Source organism: Hippocampus bargibanti, linkage group LG11 (genome assembly GCF_051943395.1).
Source record: "Hippocampus bargibanti isolate YZ-2025 linkage group LG11, ASM5194339v1, whole genome shotgun sequence".
Lineage (NCBI taxonomy): Eukaryota > Metazoa > Chordata > Actinopteri > Syngnathiformes > Syngnathidae > Hippocampus > Hippocampus bargibanti.
In genome coordinates, this window is record NC_142744.1 from 12,039,285 (window position 1) to 12,058,491 (window position 19,207).

The 19,207-nt window shown below is 42.5% G+C and overlaps 5 protein-coding genes across 9 annotated transcripts; 2 read left to right on the forward strand and 3 right to left on the reverse strand.

Moving 5' to 3' along the window:
* Positions 1–121: 121 nt before the first annotated feature.
* On the reverse strand, positions 122–11,775 carry rnf212b (E3 ubiquitin-protein ligase RNF212B). Of its 4 annotated transcripts, XR_016116445.1 has the most exons (15): positions 11,578–11,775; positions 11,197–11,307; positions 11,048–11,100; positions 10,565–10,639; positions 10,079–10,185; positions 9,891–9,993; positions 8,971–8,999; positions 8,858–8,898; positions 7,852–7,876; positions 7,727–7,787; positions 7,518–7,575; positions 7,397–7,427; positions 7,217–7,320; positions 2,411–2,552; positions 122–855 (listed from the first exon to the last, which is right to left on the reverse strand). XR_016116445.1 is itself a non-coding variant. In XM_089008365.1 (14 exons), the coding sequence occupies exons 2-13, from the start codon at positions 11,294–11,296 to the stop codon at positions 7,257–7,259; spliced, it is 747 nt and encodes a 248-aa protein (XP_088864491.1). In that variant the 5' UTR covers positions 11,297–11,307; positions 11,578–11,775; the 3' UTR covers positions 122–2,552; positions 7,217–7,256. The 4 variants fall into 4 exon arrangements, 2 of the variants coding, with proteins under 2 accessions (XP_088864491.1, XP_088864492.1); XM_089008365.1 differs by having other exon boundaries at positions 122–2,552; XR_016116446.1 differs by lacking the exon at positions 7,852–7,876 and having other exon boundaries at positions 122–2,552.
* homeza (homeobox and leucine zipper encoding a) lies at positions 2,551–6,657 on the forward strand. 2 transcript variants are annotated; one of them, XM_089008361.1, is made up of 3 exons: positions 2,551–2,910; positions 3,635–3,725; positions 4,088–6,657. In XM_089008361.1, exon 3 carries the CDS (start codon positions 4,116–4,118, stop codon positions 6,060–6,062), a length of 1,947 nt encoding a protein of 648 aa, XP_088864487.1. In that variant the 5' UTR covers positions 2,551–2,910; positions 3,635–3,725; positions 4,088–4,115; the 3' UTR covers positions 6,063–6,657. The 2 variants fall into 2 exon arrangements, with proteins under 2 accessions (XP_088864487.1, XP_088864488.1); XM_089008362.1 differs by lacking the exon at positions 3,635–3,725.
* A 556-nt stretch (positions 11,776–12,331) lies between the features above and the next one.
* On the reverse strand, positions 12,332–13,996 carry LOC148891636 (zona pellucida sperm-binding protein 3-like). Its single transcript, XM_089008674.1, has 9 exons — positions 13,903–13,996; positions 13,643–13,809; positions 13,474–13,574; positions 13,293–13,381; positions 13,052–13,229; positions 12,874–12,979; positions 12,713–12,798; positions 12,463–12,551; positions 12,332–12,396 (listed from the first exon to the last, which is right to left on the reverse strand). The coding sequence occupies exons 1-9, from the start codon at positions 13,994–13,996 to the stop codon at positions 12,332–12,334; spliced, it is 975 nt and encodes a 324-aa protein (XP_088864800.1).
* Positions 13,997–15,874: 1,878 nt separating this feature from the next.
* LOC148891637 (zona pellucida sperm-binding protein 3-like) lies at positions 15,875–17,861 on the reverse strand. The gene is made up of 9 exons (XM_089008418.1): positions 17,459–17,861; positions 17,203–17,387; positions 17,030–17,133; positions 16,872–16,963; positions 16,609–16,795; positions 16,438–16,540; positions 16,276–16,364; positions 16,105–16,196; positions 15,875–16,014 (listed from the first exon to the last, which is right to left on the reverse strand). Exons 1-9 carry the CDS (start codon positions 17,520–17,522, stop codon positions 15,926–15,928), a joined length of 1,005 nt encoding a protein of 334 aa, XP_088864544.1. The 5' UTR covers positions 17,523–17,861; the 3' UTR covers positions 15,875–15,925.
* Positions 17,862–17,965: 104 nt separating this feature from the next.
* On the forward strand, positions 17,966–19,169 carry nedd8l (NEDD8 ubiquitin like modifier, like). The gene is made up of 4 exons (XM_089008275.1): positions 17,966–18,097; positions 18,530–18,577; positions 18,657–18,739; positions 18,809–19,169. Exons 1-4 carry the CDS (start codon positions 18,080–18,082, stop codon positions 18,927–18,929), a joined length of 270 nt encoding a protein of 89 aa, XP_088864401.1. The 5' UTR covers positions 17,966–18,079; the 3' UTR covers positions 18,930–19,169.
* The last annotated feature ends 38 nt before the right edge of the window (positions 19,170–19,207 follow it).

The following is a 19,207-nucleotide window of genomic DNA, read 5'->3' on the forward strand; positions in this document are numbered from 1 at the left end:
ATTATTCAAAACAAAGGAAGTAACTGTAACTCCTTTTCCGCATCCCCAAAACATTTTGGGTCAATTAAAAACTCACAACTCAGAGGATACACTAATTTGACATTAGAACAAGAAGAGTTATGAACGAGTAACTAACACTGATCCACTGGTGAAAAGCACGCTTTGATCCCCTCCTATCTAGAACTGCTTCATTTAACAAAGGGTACAGAAAGTGCTTAAGAATAATGGATTTGCCTTATTAGTCTCGCAGTGGAGAAATTTACATTTCACAGCAGCAAAGTGATGAAAGGAATGAAAGTAGAAAAACAAAATAATGAGCTGCTGGAAAGGCAGCCACTCTCGCGGCACCGTCTTGAAGTCAAGAACAAAAAAAACTAAAATAATATGACAACACAAAGACAGTCATTCATTCTTAAGCACTTTCTGTGCCCTCTGTTACATGAAGCAGTTCTAGATGAAAGAGGAGATGATCAAAGCGTCTTTTCACCAGTAGATCAGTGACATCATGGTCCCATGTAAATCTGCTTCAATTCCAAGCCGTGACAGTTCTACATATGCATCGGTGCTCTGTGCTGACGTTCCTTTCTTCTTATCGTGGGGCTCCTCAAGCCATGCATCCATCCACCCGCAGACTGCCCAACAGCACGGACCTTTCCGCTGAACAAAGCGGGGCTGTGAAGATGCTGCCCATTACAGGCGCAAAAAATCACAATGGCCCCACAGCTTTCCAGCGATGACAGTCGAATGGCACCGACATTCCTCCCATTCAAAAACAGTACTGGCATATTTATGCTGCCGAAAAGGCGCAACCGCTCAGCACAGTCTCCTCCTTGATGAACGTTGTGGCCAAAAATTCTGAAAAACAATCCGTATCCATCCCACACGACACACAACAACACGAAGTGACAAAACACAAAGAGACAAAAACAACAAAAAGCAAGGCTCATGAGAGCACTTGCTGACAGCTGCCTACACGGGTGCCATCTTGTACTCATGAATGAATGACTTTTTGCGCCTTTGTATTGTCATATTTGTTTAGTTTTTTTTTCTTGTTCTTTTGACTTCAAGATGGTGCCGCAAGAGTGTCTGCCTTTCCAGCAGCTCCTGTATTTTGTTTTTCTACTTTTTTCCTTTTCCTTAACTTTGCTTCTGTGAAATGTGTCTCCACTGCGAGACTAATAAAGGTAAATCCAATCCGATTTAGAACAGAGCTCCAGTCAACTATTGCTAACCAAATCAGCAGCAACCGATCAAGTGTGTCACCAAATTGACTCAGACATTGTAAATGACTAAGATTTTTTTTGTGCTACTTTGAAAGATTTTCATAATTGAGAGATTTGACCGTCTCTATGCTCGCACCACACTTTGTGCATCCATGTTTTTGTATCCGGGAACAATGTGCCTTGAAATTCTCTCCAATAGCTGTTAAACTCATTCACTGCCATTCACTAATTTATTCGGGAATTGAAAATATGACGGAGAGCGCCATTCCCAAATTAGTTCGGGTTTAGTTTTTTTTTTTTTTTTGCTTGGGTTCCGATAAAGTGCTGGCCAGATCTCTGGTAATGTTTTTTTTCCCCTTCCACAAGGGGGCAGCATTTTCCATGTTACTGCTTTGTTCCAGCTTCAGCTGTTTAAGCGCTATATAAACCAATAAGTATGTAGTGCATTGTATTTTGCACAGCCGCCTTCATTTCAAGCTCGTATAACTCAAGACACATATAATTTAGGAATTAACTTTTTTTCTGATGAAAGAAGAGTGTAAGGCGTATGCTGCATTGAATGTTTATGTAGTCCTAAAACTCAATATTCTCTGGGTCCTGGAATTAGCGTGACAATGACAAAAACCCTGGCATTGGAGTGGACAGACTTTTTCATGTCTGGCAGTGAATTAGTTCATTTTTAAACTTGTTAATTTTGGTTTGAAAGAGACAGTACATGATGATGCATTTTCTTAAATAGGGCTTTCCATTGTAAATACTATCGATGGCTCATTTGCATCTATCCATATTACTGGTTCTCCACACAAGACTGCTGGAGCCTGGATTCAAATCCCACAACCAGAGAACTGTATGCGAGTATATAAAAATAAGAAACATTTTATTAGTCCCACAATGGGGAATTTTGCATATTTTTTTGGCAGGTGGGCCCGATCAAATTACTTTTAGCACAAGCACCATCGTTAGAATGGTGAAGACATTTAGATGTTTAATATAATTTGTACAAAAATATGCTCACAACTGCCCTCTTAGAAACAGCACATAAAAACACTATCTGTACTGTGCTGCAGGTTGGTGTCGAAAGTAGATATTTTTTTCGGAAAATAAATCTCGTAAATGGTATGTGGCCCAGATCTGAGGGGAGAGGGGGGCGCAATGTGGTTGACGTAAAAAAAAAGTGTTTCGCCCACCGGCCGGGATTTGTTGTACAGACGCTTTCTCCCACCAATGTGAAGCCTTCCCAGGCTGACTGGCACACCCACTCCACCGAGGCCGTGACAGTCAGTTGGGCCTTGTTGGGCTTCCTGGTCCGCAGCTCCGCCTCGCCTCGATCTGGCCGGACAGTGGAAACACTTCTCAACAGAACAAAAGCGGCCGCGGACCAAGCAGCGATCGCGACCGAACACCCGATCGCAGTTGGGAATAAAAAACGCCAAAGCGAGGAGGCGACCGAGACCAAGTCGGACAAACTTGGTCGCCGTCGCATCTTGCCTCCCTTGGCCGGTAATCCGACGAGGTGTTCGGTGAAATAAACCAAGGGTCAAGCCGCCAGACGGACGGGCATTGTGTCCGCGGTCTTCTTCCAAACTTCGCCCATTTAGAGCCACTTCTCTCGAAACGGAAACAGGGTTTTGGTTTCTTTTTGTCTTTTCGCTCGCTCGGAAACCCGGGACGAAGGATTCTTTTTGTGGTAAGTTTATTTTCCAACCTTCAATCGAAGCGTGTCTGGCGGCGAAGTGCGCCAGCTCAGTCAAGCGTTTTTACTTAGTACGCCATAAAGGGGCACTGGCACGACTACCATTGTTAGTGGCACCACGGGCAACTTTTTTTAAGCGCTAAGTCCCCCCATTTCAATCAGCGCTTTTTATTTCAATTATTTATGTATTTTGGTAAAAGCAACCAAAAAATAACATGGGCGGTTACTGAAATTACCGCCCCTATTTGTTCCGATAGGTCACGAATGACGAACGTTGTGGCGTTAGATTTGACTCGTGGTTTGGTTACGCATTTCTTTCATAGCTAAAGCGACCTAAATCTTCGGCCATGTCGTAGTCGCAAAATAAGATGCTTGTTTCTTATTTGAAATACTCGTTCTTTGGCAAAAATGTTCATTTTGTTTCCTAAAAATTTTGCACGCAGCACTATAGGCTGCGGGTCTTTGACTGCCCTCTCAGTCATGAAATTAACGTAATTTATTCTTAAAATGATGCAATGTTTATACTTAATACAGTTTATGCGTAGTAATTCAGCAAAAACTTGCATCGTAAAGTTTGTTAAATTAATGTGTGTTGTTTAACACAAAGTACCCCAAACTACTCTGGGGTGTTTTTGTTTGTTTGTTTTTTTTGTGTTTTTTTATTTGACCCTAAAAAAAGAAACCCTGACTAATGCTGATCATCTTCTCCATTTACAAGTTCTCAAGCTTCTGCTCTGCTGTTGGCCTTCGCTAAAGGGCTCTACTTGTCTTTGAAGGCTTGAAGTGGAACAAAGCCCAATAAGAAAAGGGTGAGAACGTAACCGTGAAGAGTTTTCTCATGGATGTCCGTTCTCCACGCTCCCACCCTTTGCAACCAGTGCCCCCCCTTTCCCCCTTCACGCACCCCCCACCCCTGCTCACACAAAACAAAAGTCACCCACCACACTTTGGGGGAGGGGAACCACAGTCTGGACCGGGTATACGACTCGTTTCAGTGGGAGTTCAGAATAAGGAGTTCAAAGTGGAGGGGGGAGGGGAAACAGCTGTCCGATAACTGACTTCGACAATGGGAGCAAAACAAAAGTTCGAGAACATTAGCATAAAAACTCTGATGGTCCGACATGTTCAAAACAATCAGATGTGTAAAATAAGCTGCTTTTTTTCCTTGCAGGTGAAAGCGCCCTATTTATAAGGCCCAGATGGCGACCTATGACAAACAAAATGGCAGAGTGGGACCACATGCGGCCAAGACTCTTTGTAAAATCAAGCAAGATGATGACCGGGCAGTAAAAGAATATCTTTCTCCCGGTTCACCGGAAAGCAACCCGGGCTCTGCGTCCAGTTTCACCACCAATCACAATTCTGTTGTTTGCTTGCCCCTTGTGTCAGAAGAACTCAAACTGGTGTGGACGCATTCTGATCAGACCCGCGAACTTGACTGCATTCCGGAGCTGGTCCAAGCCTTTAACTTGTTTCCATACCCGTCGTCGATTGAGGTCAACACCCTTGCCCGGGCTTGCTCTTTGCCTTTGGACAAAGTTAAGGTTTGGTTTATGGTACAAAGAATAAAATATGGGATCAGTTGGTCGTCAGAGGAAATAGAGGAGACGCGACGGAAACTCTCGGTGCCATATTCTTTTGACGACTCCAGTGAAACAAGCGAGGAAGCCAAAGCGATTGAGGATAAAGATTCCGAAGCGGTCATTTTCACAAGTGTGACTCCCAAGAAGAAGAAACCAAAATGTGAATCGCCGGATTCTTACAAACCGACCAAATCCACGTCCCCGTGTTTCAGCTCTACCTTGCCGCCACCTCAGGATTCCTACTTCTACCGCCCGCCGAGTGACGTCCCATCAAGTGCGAACAGGACGGCCGCCACCGCCGTCGACGCCGCCGCCTCTGAAGTCTCCTTGGACCTTTCAGGGTCCTCGCCACAACAACACCGCCACGGGCGCTATAAAAAGTCCAAAGCCCAGCTCGCTGCCCTTCGCAAGAGCTTCTTGAGAGAGAACTGGCCCGCGGAGGTGGAGCTCAGGCGCTTGCAGGAAGAAACGGGTTTGAGCCGCAACGACATCCGAAAATGGTTCAGCGACAGCCGTTACCAGCTTAGGGTCGGGCGTGGAAGCCTGGCGGCGGCCCAGGGCTTTTCCGCACTCCTTCCAGCTGTAGGAGGTAAACACGAACAACAAAGCGAACCTCTTTCGCTCACGACTCAAAAGAGTCGTCTTTTTAATCCCGCGGCGAAGGGCCAGGAGGCAACCCGGAGCAACCTGATCAGGAATTCCCATTTCTTTCAGACTTTCTTGTCTAACAGCCTCGAGGCTTTCGGGGAACGGGACCTCGAGGGCGACGGCTATGAGGCAACGGAAGATTTGTCCGGTGACGGAGACAGTCTAAAAGACGGCGAGCAAAGCGAAGAAGAACCGCTCCAGTTAGTCAAGCCCGGCAAGCTTGACCAACAGGCTCCCCCGCAGGACCCGCCCGACGCATACAAATCCTCTCCCTGCTCCTCCCCCTCTGGAACGCCGCCACTTTCGGCGTCGCCATACAAACAGCCCCCCAACAACATCAGCACATCAAAGAAGTCGCTCCACTCGGCCGGCGGGGGCAATAATCTACACCTCTCAACGGCATCCACTTCCCGGACATCTGGCGGCAGACCGAGGAAGACCAAGGAGCAGTTGGCTTTACTCAAGCAGCACTTCCTCCGCTGCCAGTGGCCCAAGAGCGAAGACTATACGCAACTTGTTACGGTTACAGGGTTACCCCGCGCCGATGTCATCCAATGGTTCGGGGACACGCGTTACGCCGTCAAAAATGGCCAGCTGCGGTGGGTTAAGGGGGTCCGCGACAAATTCTTAGCGGAGCTCGCCGCCCAGCAGAATAACGCCGTTTTTCCCAACGATTCGGGAACATCTCCACGGGTCGGGGGCAGCCGCAAACGGAAATCTCCGGTGAATGGGACGGGTGCGGGTTCCCAGAATGTCCAGCCATTAGTCAACTACTTCCTCTCAACAGGCTCGCTCAACGAAAAAGACCTTGACGTATTATGCAAGAAGTCGAAAATGAGTTACCAACAAGTGCGAGATTGGTTTTCAGCTCAGGTTGTTAGGGAGAGCGACCGAGAAGCCGTAGCCACCGGTTAGCTAAAAAGGGTTCCCCTTGACAGAGTACCGCTACTAGCGCCTCCACCAGCAAGCTTAGTTGTGACTTGGTATCTCCCGTCTTGCTTGACCCGAAGCATGACGTTTAGTCTTCTGAGCACAAGCCCAAATCAACGTTTGAGGCCTGGATAGTTATTTCGTTGTCTGCTTATTCTAATATATTTGAAACCGAACACGTTTGCTGCCTGTGTCGCTGTAAATAGGAAAGAAAATTGTACACTGGGTTGCTCTATTTTTTCTCTCTTATTTGTTTAGCTATAAATGGCAGAGTTAGCTCATTGTAGCGGTAATTTAAACCGAGTGGGTTCTTTTGGTACCCGAGTACAGCGGACAAAACGAGATTTCTGTTGATTTTGCCACTGGCATTTTGTGTTCTCATTCCTTTATAACTCATTTTTCCTTATAAGGAATGGACATTTTCACCCCTTTAATTTGACATCTTGCACTTTGGATTCTGGAGCCTGCTGCCGTTATGTTAAAAAAAAAAAGTCAAATTAGTTCATGTACTAAACACTGTCTTGCTTTAACCTGCTGTTTGTTAATTTATACAAGGTTAGATTAAAAAAAGTTTCAAACATTTGCCATTCACTTCTGCTTTGTGTAAACAAAATAAGCATTGATTCACTTGGCACATCTGTTGAAATCTTTCAATGTCATTAGACCAAAATTACTTATACATTTAGCAGTTTAAGAATTAGATTAAGGATTAAGATAGTGATCACCGCGCCTACCGCTAGAAATATCCAGAATTACATTTTTGGATGAACAGCACAATAATTCAATTTCTTTCCCATCGTAAATTCCGTACATGGTCAAAGTGACTTCACTTAGTTCCGTTTTATAGCAATGTCAGAAGCCAAACGTTTACATATGTTTCGATCGTAGCTGTTAAAAAAAAAGCTTCACGTTGCCAGGAACACATTCAACGACATGTTTGCGTCAGAACACCGCTTCATAGAAATGCAAATGAGTTGGATTGTAAATTTAGCAAGCAATCGTGTCATCAATGCTATTGGGGGGCAACGAGCACCGCGAAGAAACGGGAGCAGTGAGATCATATGACTGCTGAATTACTCAACGGAAAACAACACGGTGAACAACTCAAATGTGTTCAGAAAAAAGGGGAAAAATCCTACTTTTGCTTTTGACGAGTCTTTGCAAAGAGAACCGGTTTGATCAGCGCCTGGGCGAGGTGATTGATAAGCCGGTCATCAGATGATACTGAAAGATGTTTGACATTCTGCGGAAGACACAAAAATGGAAGAGCAACATGTGCAAATGAGACAAAAAGGTAATTTGATGATTGCGGTTCTTACCTTGTAGATGGGCTGCTAGATATTGGCGTCCCTTTAAAAAAAAACACAGCAAAGAACATTTTCAGATTACGAGACGGACAGAGTTCACCATGCCCAAAACGAAGGAAGGGAAGTGACTTACTGTGGCTACGTTCAAGAAGAGGGCTGTGGCTAGACAAAGATGTGGTTGATCCAGGAGTCTGAGTAACATTATACCAGACACATGAGAAACTTTTTTTAACATATCCTCGTCAAATCTTCAAAACACTAAAAATAAAAAGTCGACGACACGACAAGTCTAAAACATGCCAGACTCCATGATGATTCTGAAGATGAATGCTGGCACTTAACTGTACGGGATGCGAGACCTCTGTCTTGGGTCCACAGTGGGGAATCTGCTGGACCCATGTGACTGAAAAAAACCATGTAATAAATAAATACATTTATTTTAAACAAAATGGCCGTGGCGGACATACCTCAGAGTTCTTAAATGAGAGGTCACTGGAGACGGAAAACAAGTTCAGCGTGAGGACAAAAAAAAATATTTGATTGATCAAACAAAAATTTGTGGTGTTGCTATAGCAAAATACATCTCAGCAACAGTGAAAAATCCTCAACTTTTGCTCACGTCGGAAATTCAACATTAGCAGTCGTGCTAAATTACAAGTAAATGTTGACACTCAATCTGTAACTGTGGATTCAGTCATGCAACAGCGTTTCTCTTTTTGAATGCACCGTTCTGAAGACTTTCATAGGAAATTAGTTGGCAAAGTTTTGCACAATCAGAAAAACAATCCAAACAGGTGCCAAACTCAAGGCTCGGGGGCCGGATCTGGCTCACCACATCATTTTCTGTGGCCCACGAAAGCAAATTAAACATGTCAACTTTCATCACGCTTGATAAAATTTCAAGCAAAATATCTAATTCTCATATGTAATAACAGTGATGATACTATAAGCCACATGTATCAAAGTCAAGGCCCGGGGACCGGATCTGGCCCACCACATCATCTTATGTGGCTCGTGGATGGATGTTAACTTCCATTTTGCTTGCTAAAGACTGAACCAAAATTTAAAATTGTCATCTTTATGATGTCATTGTGACAATTTTTTAACAATACATTTTTCTTGACTTCGGATGTCAAAACTAGTGATATGTCTTGTTTGCTGTCTATATGAGGAGATATTTCAACATTTAGATGGTTCGACAAAATTTAGTCATAACAGCCCTCTAAGGAAATTGTAACCACAATGTGGCACGCAACAAAAATTTGTTTGACATCCCTGCTGTAAGCATTTTCTTGCTAGCAAACCCCTAATTGCAGTAATCTAAAAATAGGTGAATAATTATACCATTATTCTTGACTTCTTTATATTTTTTTGTCATAATGGCCACCCACAGAGAAAAAAAAAAATCAGACCCGCGACGAAAATGAGTTTCACACCCCCGTTTTAAAACATTGGAAAAGGTCATTGCATTACCGGGAGAAGCAACTGCCACTGGGAGGGAGATCCTTTGAACACTACAGGAGACTCAAGTTTCAGTCACAACCTCAGCACAAGACATTGAGTGTGAGAAGTACATTTGCCTTTACCCATTTGTCTGGAATTGTGCCGGCGAAACCTAAAGAGATCAGATAGCAAAATTCAGATTGAACGATTCCAAAAACAGCTTGGAAATTGGATATTTAAAGGACAACCGACACCATTTTTTTTTTTCAGAAAAACGTTTTACAGCATCTAAAATACCCAAAACACGCAGGCTGATGGTTTTCATCAAATGCGAACACCAATAAAAATGAGTTAGTGTCCCAAAACTACTTCAAAATGACCTCGGAGATGCCGAGTTTCAGAAGGTGCCGCCCCCTTGTTTGTGACATCACACCAGGACGTCTTGCCTTGCTCGAGAATCAAAACAATGGCTTCAGATTCAGAGAAGATGCTTCCTTGTTACTCATCCAGTTATAAATATGATTCAAATAGTTCTGAAGAGGAAAGCATAAATCTTTGCAATCGATTAAAGAAGTCCTCCTGTATCAATTCGAGCCATCAGGACTCCAATGTAGCGTCCCAGAAAATGCACAAGATGGCGCCCAAGCTCCGTTGGAAATGGGCTGATTTGTCTGCTGGGAATTTGTGTCAACTAGTATCAAATAGTAGTCTTGGTGCAACACACGATTCACCATCGCATTATTTATTGGTTTTCCTTCTAATTTCGCCATCAACACGGATCGACACGAAGTTTTCAGACCAAACAAAGTACCCAAAATGCATTGTGTGTCGGTTTCTCGGTCAGGAGCGTTACAGACGTGACGTCACGTCAGGCATCGTCATCAACTCGAAAACAAGACTTCCGGAATATTCAGCGCGAGTCTTAAAACGTACAATATAGCTATATGCCGTGGAATCTTTGTAAAATACACTCAGTAGAAGTCACTTAAAGTGATTTTACAAATTATGGACACAACTTGTCCGGAGGCGTCAGTTGTCCTTTTATACTGAGGCCGCCACGTACCCTCCTCTGCGAAAGAGGCTTTTTTAGATCAGCCATCTCTTGTTTCAGCTCCATATTTTGGCTTTTTAAATCCGCATTCTCTCTTTTCAATTCCGCGATTTGCCTTATAACAAAAGAAGCACAGGTGATGATTCCAGCAAATATCTGTCTCGTCTATGGCAGCAATGAAGACCTCCCCTTTGCATCACCTGTAGCTCTGCTGAGTGACTTCTTTCAGACGCTTTTCCAGTTCAATTGACTTATGCTTGAAGTACGCCGTGGCTCGCTCCATTTGTGCCCGTTGAAAGTCAGCAATCTGAGAGGGTACGCACATTCCGCATTCACGTTCCGATGTAAAGCCGCGACTTTCTTCGGATCATCAATAAGGTAAAATATAATCAGAATCATCTTTATTGTCCGAGTATGCAGAAAATACAAGGAATTTATCTCTGGTAGAATACGCTGGACTAGTATCATCATAAACAAAGACATGACAAATACATATGAAGGACATTTCTTAATGTAAGTGGTACCTCCCAGGAACCACTGTGAGACAATGTGCAACGTATCAAGCAGAGCTAAAGTGATCAGTGGTAGATGCAAATATGATGACAGTTGTACAGTTGGTGCAGTAAATTATTGATAGCGGGATTAAAAAATGGACAGCTGGAAAAGAGGATTGAAGGCGAACCAACCTGTGTAATACGTTCTAGCCGTGACTGGATGAGCTTCAAGGGATCCATGAAAAACACCTTTTCTTGTGTTTTCATCTGGAACACAAAGGCCTTTTTTGGGGGGGACGAACACTTCACATATTATAAACATAAAAAAAATCCTGATTTGTCTTCTACTAAAGACAAAATATGAACAGTATGTGGGTGTGCAGTTCAAGAACAATTCCACTTTTTATTTATTTCCCAACTTCATATTTGCAGTTATCTTATGCAATAGAACAACTGAAGATGAGATCAACGCACAGATCCCGAAAACGACTTTGCATTAAACATTATCACCATCTGCCTGATACAGTGCGACACATTTATTACACTGCCCAAGTGCCACTTAGGCAGCCCGCAATAAAAGGTCACGTAAAACTGCAGTTTTACTGCGGTGAGGGAGGGAGGGTTTGGGGGATTCAGGATTCAAAATACCATTGAACATCTAGTCTGACCACCAACCTCATCTGTAATAGGCAGGTAACTGCAGCTGGTCCCGCATATTACACATTGCTCTGAGGGAAAAGGCACAATCCCAAGATTGACTCAAATGATTTTGTCAATCACTTATTACAAGTAATTATAACATTATCAAAACAGACAAGCCTTACCAGGTTTGATGCAGGCCTCACAGCAGATGTGTCCACAGCTAGACACTGCAAACTTGGATCCCGTTCTTAAGAAACAACTGTTACAATGGAACCACTCCATACCTAGTTTAGCTGCAAAAAAGGCCCAGAGAAAAAACATTAAGACTCAGTGATAGTTTAAAATTCCTTGTTTTAATTAAGGTATTCTTGTACTTCCATTTATTCACATTATCTTCATTCTCAGGAAAAAACGACACTAGAACGATTGTCAAACCAACAAGTTATTAAACCCCTTCGTGAGTTTTAGTTTGATATGTTCAATTAAAATCTCATGGATTCCCACAACATATAAACATATACGTAACATGCTGTTAAATGGAAAACATATTTAGGTAATCTTACTTGCCGCAAGGTGAACAACTGCTAGCACCGGTTAGCTTGCTAATAGTTGCTCATGAGGCAGGTGACTTGTGTTGAAACGTTCACAGAATTTCCCCCCTCGCCCCAAATAACCTACCCCCCACACGGTTTATAATTGTGAAAAGTGACCTGCACTTTAAAACAGAATGTTTCACAATTATTACAAATAACCCCGACACGGTGCACGACTGAGGAACTTCTAAAGTCTAAACGGTCTAATTGTATTTCCCCCCTCAAACCACTAGATGGAGCTGTGACGAAAGCTCTATGGTTTGATCAAGATCCGTTCCTACTGAACACTGTGATGCAAAGCATTATTTGCGAGTTTGGACTAATTTAGAAAAGTGGTGTGAATGAGGTAAACTTATTTTTTTGCGAGTGTCATATTTAACCTAGGTCTCTATGTTGCGAGTAGGGCCTGCTGTATACGCCATGCCACGAGGCCAACATGAATATTGAGCTCCATTTCCTCATTGGCCACCAAGCCAATTTTTGTTTGAAATTATGAACTGAAACGAGTTTTCTTTAAAGTTTGAGACATCCAACTCTGACACCGCGAAGACAAATAAATATCACCCACATTGTTAAAAGAAAAAAAAAATCCCAGTTTACATTAATCCAGACAATAAAAGGGAAAACAAAGTATTTATTGACATACGATTTGCAGCGAGAAAATAAGTTGACAAAGCAACTTGTGAAAACACTTTACACCATCCATTTTTTTCCAAGTGGCAGCTCAGTGACCACCTTCAGTGATCGTCAGGGGTCCAAGGACTGCATTCTGGACCGTTCCGCGTTTCCCTGAAAGTACAGTATTTTCAAACCAGCACAATAACTACGGCCACGCAGTGGAATATATTGATTTACCTGATAGGCTCCTTGACCACCTGGACTTGCAACTCGTTTCACAGCAGTCACACAGATTGCTATGTACGGGGTTGTCCACCAACACCCAACTAAAATGGAGAAAGTGTGGCTTTATCAAGTGTGAACATTTCTCCCAGAACTGAATTAAACTCAATTGCCCTGGAGGGATCAAACTGTAACAACGAGTAGTTTAAAAATACAAAAACATTGCACCAAAAGGTGGAGGGATGCTGATGAAGTCTTTACCCACCCATGCCCTTTGACAAAATTGCATGCCTTCTTTGTCATGTCAATCCCATCTGGATCCCAAGCTACAAGTTTACAGTGGATAAACACCTTTTGGAGAAGAGCACAGACACGTAAAATCAACATCCGGTTAAGAAAATAACAGCACCGTAATTACAAAGTTACCTCCTCTTCGACAGCAAATCGAAATGCTTGAAGCGAGAGTTTTATTTCTGATGACCTTTCCCTTGGCACAAATCTGGAACGTGACATCTTACTATCCAAAAGGCATCTATTATTGAAGAAAATAAATCTTCTCAATATCACCGTCAGGGTACCCATTAATCTTGCTTATCCGCCGTACCCCTTATTGCTGATAATATTGTAAAAATGGTCAGTCTGGGGTTCTGGTGTAGTCGTAGCAATACACTCCTCCATCAGCAGAAGCAACGGTTGATGCGTATCCTCCTCGACACGAGCCATAATTGGAATGAATGAACCAAGAGCAAAACGGGTTGATTTGGCGAGAGCGGTGAAGTCCTCTTAAATAGAAATTGGAGTTATTAGGTCAACCACACAAAACGCGGTCTTAGAAATGAACTCACCATTCATGAGAGCCATATGGAACACTAAACCCGACTGGCCATAGGTTGCGAACGTCGGGTCGTAGCTGACCGGGGACCATTCTTTCGGCCTGCAAAAGATTTTGTACAACACATTAAACGTAAAATCCAGTTATCTGTGAAGTGATCGCTTTGAGAGGAGAAGCACACAGCACCAACCAACCTGTCAAGTACGCAAATAACAGTCTGCACGAAGGTTTGCACTTGAGAGCCAAGAGACAAATAAGACAGGTCATTGCTGTGCACTACCTTGTCCCCGGTCACCTAAGCAAAAGTGAGAGTTAGTAAACGCATCCAAATCACAACACGGCGGCATTCATAAGCCGACTCACCATTGTTCTGAACTGACAATCTGTATATTCCACATGGAAAGTTGCATCCCGAGCGGATGAGCTGGTGGGAATGCACGTTCCCAAACGTAAAGCGGACGTATCAGTTTGGTGTCTGCTTTCCGTGTACACCAGTGACACAAAATCAGGCCTACAGTCCAGCTTGACATCTGAAGAAGAGGAAGACACAACGTAGCGCCAACAGCGCCAGGTTGATTTACCAAAAATTAATTAAAAATATAGTACAAATCGCTATTTATTACCTGCATACACTGCAACTTCAGCAGCTAAGATGAGAAATACTACACAATGCCAAATGAACGCCATAATGACTACATACACTCTTAGTATCCTCATACTGTTTTTATTCACTCGGACAAGAAGGTGACAAACGAGCCAAAGTCTTTCACCTGGTGTATGCGACAACCTGCACAGGTGCACCTGATTACAGGGAACGGTATCATTTCCCCTACTTTCGACATTAATAAATGAATTCCTCCTAATGTGGCATTTCAGATCTGGATATACTGTACATTGTTATACGTTGTACATCGGCGATTGACTAGACAGTCCTGAAAACCCTGAATCACCCCACTCATCCATTTTCACCCATTAACACGCTCATATTAATATATTTTATATTTATATTTTTCTTGTTTACTACACCTTCCCTTTCATTATTTTCCTGCTGTAAATTGGGAATTTCTCCATTGTGAATCCAATAAAGTCAAAGTCAGCTTTATTGTGAAATATGCTAATATGCATGCCGTACAGCACAGATGAAATTACTGTCCCCTCGAACCCAGCGTGCAAGGTTTTCTTATCTTGACCCGATGATGATATCCAACAAAGATGCAGTTAGGATGACAGGAAAAAAGGAAAATGTGTTTCCTTTGCAATATAGCAAAACTCAGTACTGTTTCAAATGAATTTGGATTTTACGTAACTGGCGTCATTGCGTGATGTCACCTCAGTATGAATAAGATGACTGTTGAGGTTTTTCATTCATTTATGGCATTGTCCACTCCATGATAGAAATTTATCGTTTTGTGTGGAAAAACACCTTCTGCTTTTGACACATTTCTTGGCTCTGGTCATTGACAAAAAGCTATAATTTTTTTAAAGAGCAATTTAATATTCTTTTATTGCAAAACTCCAGCGCCCACACATCATAATATGTCACCCGCAGCACTTTCTGATTGCTTTAAAAGTTGCTGTCATAAATTGTGGCTAATATACGATTTTGTGTTTGGGAGCCGTTTACTGAGCATCTTAATCTTTAAGTTCATAGAGTTGCTTGTTCTGTAGCCACAAGGGGACACAAGCCAGTGTCTTATTGTGCCAGTCCCAAGCCCGTATAAATACAGAGGGTTGTCAGGAAGGGCATCCGACATAAAAGCGTGGCTAAAACAAACATGCCAATCTAACCTCTGAAAATGGAGGACACTGATTCGCTGTGGTGACCCCTTGAAGGGAAAATCCGAAAGAAAAAGAAGATACTATCCTATCTTCTAAGTACTTCTGGTTCATCTCATCCAGATACAAGACAGCTTCTTGCTCCAAGACAGCTTCTTGCTCCACCCCAAGAATCTGTGCCTGAAAAATTGTTTGACTTCAGAATCAGAATCAGGAAGCCTTTAATAGTCCTACAATGGGTAAATTTGCAATCTACATCAGCAAACTTGAGAGTGGTGGGGAGTCAAAGATAAATCAAAGTATAGAGACTGAAATAATAAATTTCATTTATAAGTGCCTTTCAAAACTCCGAAGGACATTTTTCAATCACAGGATAAGAACATAAGTTTTCCCTCATAAGTTTTCTGCACAACTGCATCAAAAGAACTGTACATAGTGCAAATTATAAAAATATGTAAAAGAATAAAAAGCAAATTTTTAGGACAGTTTAGCTACTTTTGGTGTAGCTAAATGGTTGAAACAGGGTAAATCGACTTTCTATGACCAGTACAGACTGATGTTTTCTGAACCCGATCACTTTTAGAAATAAGGCAATGAGCAATCTAGAAAGTGTTGCACAATGTTCAATCAGGATGAATGTAAAGAAGTGAAACATTCTGGTGAAAAAAAATAAGAGGCTCACTGTGCTGCATTAAAGGCCAATCTTCTTGGAGAAGACTTTCTGAAGGACCCATAAAGTAAAATAAAGAACAATGAGGCCCCACACTGGCCTGGTGAAATTCAAAGAAAGAGAGTCGCATTTGATCCAAGAGCATTTTATTCTCTTGCACAACTATCATCCACAAGCATGATTATTAGAAGCAAAGAGCTCTATCGGCTTTTGGCTGTCAGACTTCTTGCTGACATATCCACGATGACCAAAGGTCCCAACACTGAATGTTGACTCAGCCCATGGGATTCTAAAGACAGTAATTAAAAAAAAAATAAAATGTTAAGTGGAGCGTCAACTCAAATTCATCAATTTCAGAATGTTTTTTTTTTTTTGGTACCCCATTCAGTTCCTCTTCTGGGGCGAATTTTGCAGACATTGTCACAGCAGTTACACAGTTCGTTCTGGGAAGAGTCATCTAGTAATTCCCACCTATGTACAAAACAAAGAAATTATACACTGGTGCTTTTAATAAATAATAATAGTAATATAATAATAATAAAACACTAGCCTGTCATTTTGCTTTGAATATTGACAAGCCTTCTTGCTTTCGTCAAGGACTTCCGGATCCCACGCAATAAGTTTACAGTGGATATACACCTGAAGTCAAATTCAGTTTGCAAGTCAATCTCCATTTAAAGTGCCACCCCCCCCCCCCGCCCCCTCATCTCACCTTTCCAACACCAAACATGAACGACTGCAAGGAAAGGACAAGTGCAGATGAATGGTATCGAGGAAGGAACACCGAATTGCCCTGGACACTTTCTGAAAGACACCTGCAGACGGGAAGACGTTGCAAATCCAACCTTTAGACGAGTAACTGCAAGGGTAATGCAAAAATGACCCTTTGTTGTTAACGATGGGGTAAAGCTGCTGCTGTTGTTCTGGCCGCAGCTTTGCAGTTGGGGCGGCGACGCATTCCTCCATGAACAGACGTAACGGTTGATGGCCTTTTTGTTCCACAGCCGCCCAGATAGGCATGAATGAGCCCAATGGGACTATATTGGATTTTGCTATACCTGACAGTTGTTCTGGAAGGGAGGATATGTCTGTTGTTGGTATATGGAGGTCTAAAAAAAGGGTCAGTAGAGCAAAGAAGAGTATCACCATTTAGGAGTGCCATATGGAAGACAAGGCCACCCCGCCCTGTAGAAATACTGGCCCCCGGGTTGAGGAATGGGGGACTCCACCCTTGTGGCCTAAAACATGGAGGGACAGTTTTAAATGATATCAGGAAAAACAGCAGACGTCCAAATGTACCACACCTTCTCTGGACACATTCAAAGAAATACTCATAGGCTGGCGGTTTGGACTTTGCCCCTGGCCTGTAGGTCAATACATTTTGATGGATGAGATGTTTTCCTTTTGTCTGTGAAGGACAAGCCGGTCATAAACATGCTTCTGAGAATTCAGGTGATCTCCGTTGTCAGCCATTTACCTTCCTTGTAAATTTACACTCTCTGAATTTGTAGTCAAAATGTAGCTCCCAATCTCCCGACGGCAACAAAGTCACACTTGAGCGTATGCAGTTTCCAAGGAAAAGACTGGTGGAGTATGGCATCAATTCCTGACTGATCCTCCATGTGATGTTTACAGAGTCTTTCCAACAGTTTATCTGGATAGCTTGGAGAGAAAGGAATATGATGTGTAAAGTGGAACGCCACGGTCACAAACAAAGCATCTGCAATCTGTACCTTCATCACCAGCTGCTGCAAAAACAGTGAAAAGGGTCACACTTAAGAAGAGATGGAGAAGCATGGCTAAAGTAGCCAAAGTACTTTCGAAGTGGAATTATATACATACGCTTCCTGTCCAATCACACCAATGACAGACACCTGTCCAGGAGTGGGGGAAAGCCTTTTACACCGCCAACTGCGCCTACTGTGACCACATAACCGAGCAAGTGCGAAAACTGCGCTGGACTTTGTAGTAAATTTATGTGGGTGAAAAAACATGCACTTATAAAATTGCGATACTGTATTATTATTGCAAAATATCATTAAAACATATATGAACGTAATCATTTAATACGATATTGGAAATGTATTGAATATCTAAAATGTTTTAATTTGCTATTTACGATATATGAATCCAAACGGTGACAAACGATGCTGAATCATCACTCGGTAATACGAAACGAATCGTACAAAGCGGAACGTTGGCGGAATTGTTTAATGTGAACTTCTTCCGGAATGTTTAGTGTGTTACACAGGAAATAGTCCTGAATCATCCCGGCGATCTGTTTGAAAGTGCTCGCACAACTAAATCATTACATGTTCACATAATTTAAAATTGTGTAATATACTTCGTCCATAATGCTGATCAAAGTGAAGGTAAGACGTTTGTCATTTCCAATAAAAAGGTGAACGTTTGCGTTTTTGGGGGTGGCGGATCTTTCAATTAGGATAACCGTTTCATTTTGGAGCTATATTGTGTTGCTACCACTTTGGCGGCCGTAGTTATTAAAAAATCGATTTATTGGTTGACTTTTGAATGGGTGAAGCAACTAAACATCGCCACTTTATATATCGATTCGACGTAGCATTGTTTACGCCGTACATTGTAGAGTTTAACCTAAAAAGTGAGACTTTCAGTTGAGTGTATGCCCTGGCCACCCTTCCACTTGTGCTTGGGTTTAATATGAAAGATCCTGTTCGATACGGCAATTAACATAATAGACGGCTTCGACACAAACTAAACAAATGCCAGTTTATCTTGTGTTGCATAATTATACCACACATCACGGTGTGTTCTTTCTATTGCAGACTCTGACTGGAAAAGAAATAGAAATTGACATTGAGCCCACAGACAAGGTAAGAACACTTCCAAAACTTGTCATGAATTAAATTCAGGACGCAGAAGCATGCGTCAGATTGCTGCTTGACTTTCTAGGTGGAGCGAATTAAAGAAAGGGTGGAAGAAAAGGAAGGCATTCCCCCTCAGCAACAAAGACTCATCTACAGTGGAAAACAGATGTGAGCTTCTTTACAGTGTTCCATTTTCCCCCTCCAACTGTACTTATGCCAAGCACGTCATTTTCTCAGGAACGATGAGAAGACGGCAGCAGACTACAAAATCCAGGGTGGCTCGGTGCTCCATCTGGTGTTGGCGCTAAGGGGGGGGAAAGCGCACCACACACCTGATGTACAACTCGCCTTGTCATGAACAGCGCTCAAAGCGATGCCAGCCCTGTGCCAACACTTTAGGTGTCCTGACATCATTTGACCGTGTTACTATAAAAAAAAAATGCATCTCCCGCACACAAAAGAGAAAAACTTTGGTCCCTTTGTGAATGTTTTTGTAACCCGCATTGGCTTTCTGAGTGGGACCTGTTTATGACAGGCACTCTTGCAGAGAGGTTTAACAATGCTGCGGTCATTGTTTGTGAATAAATACTCAAGTTGAGTTTTGTACCTTCCTCCAATGCAGACACTGGTCAAATA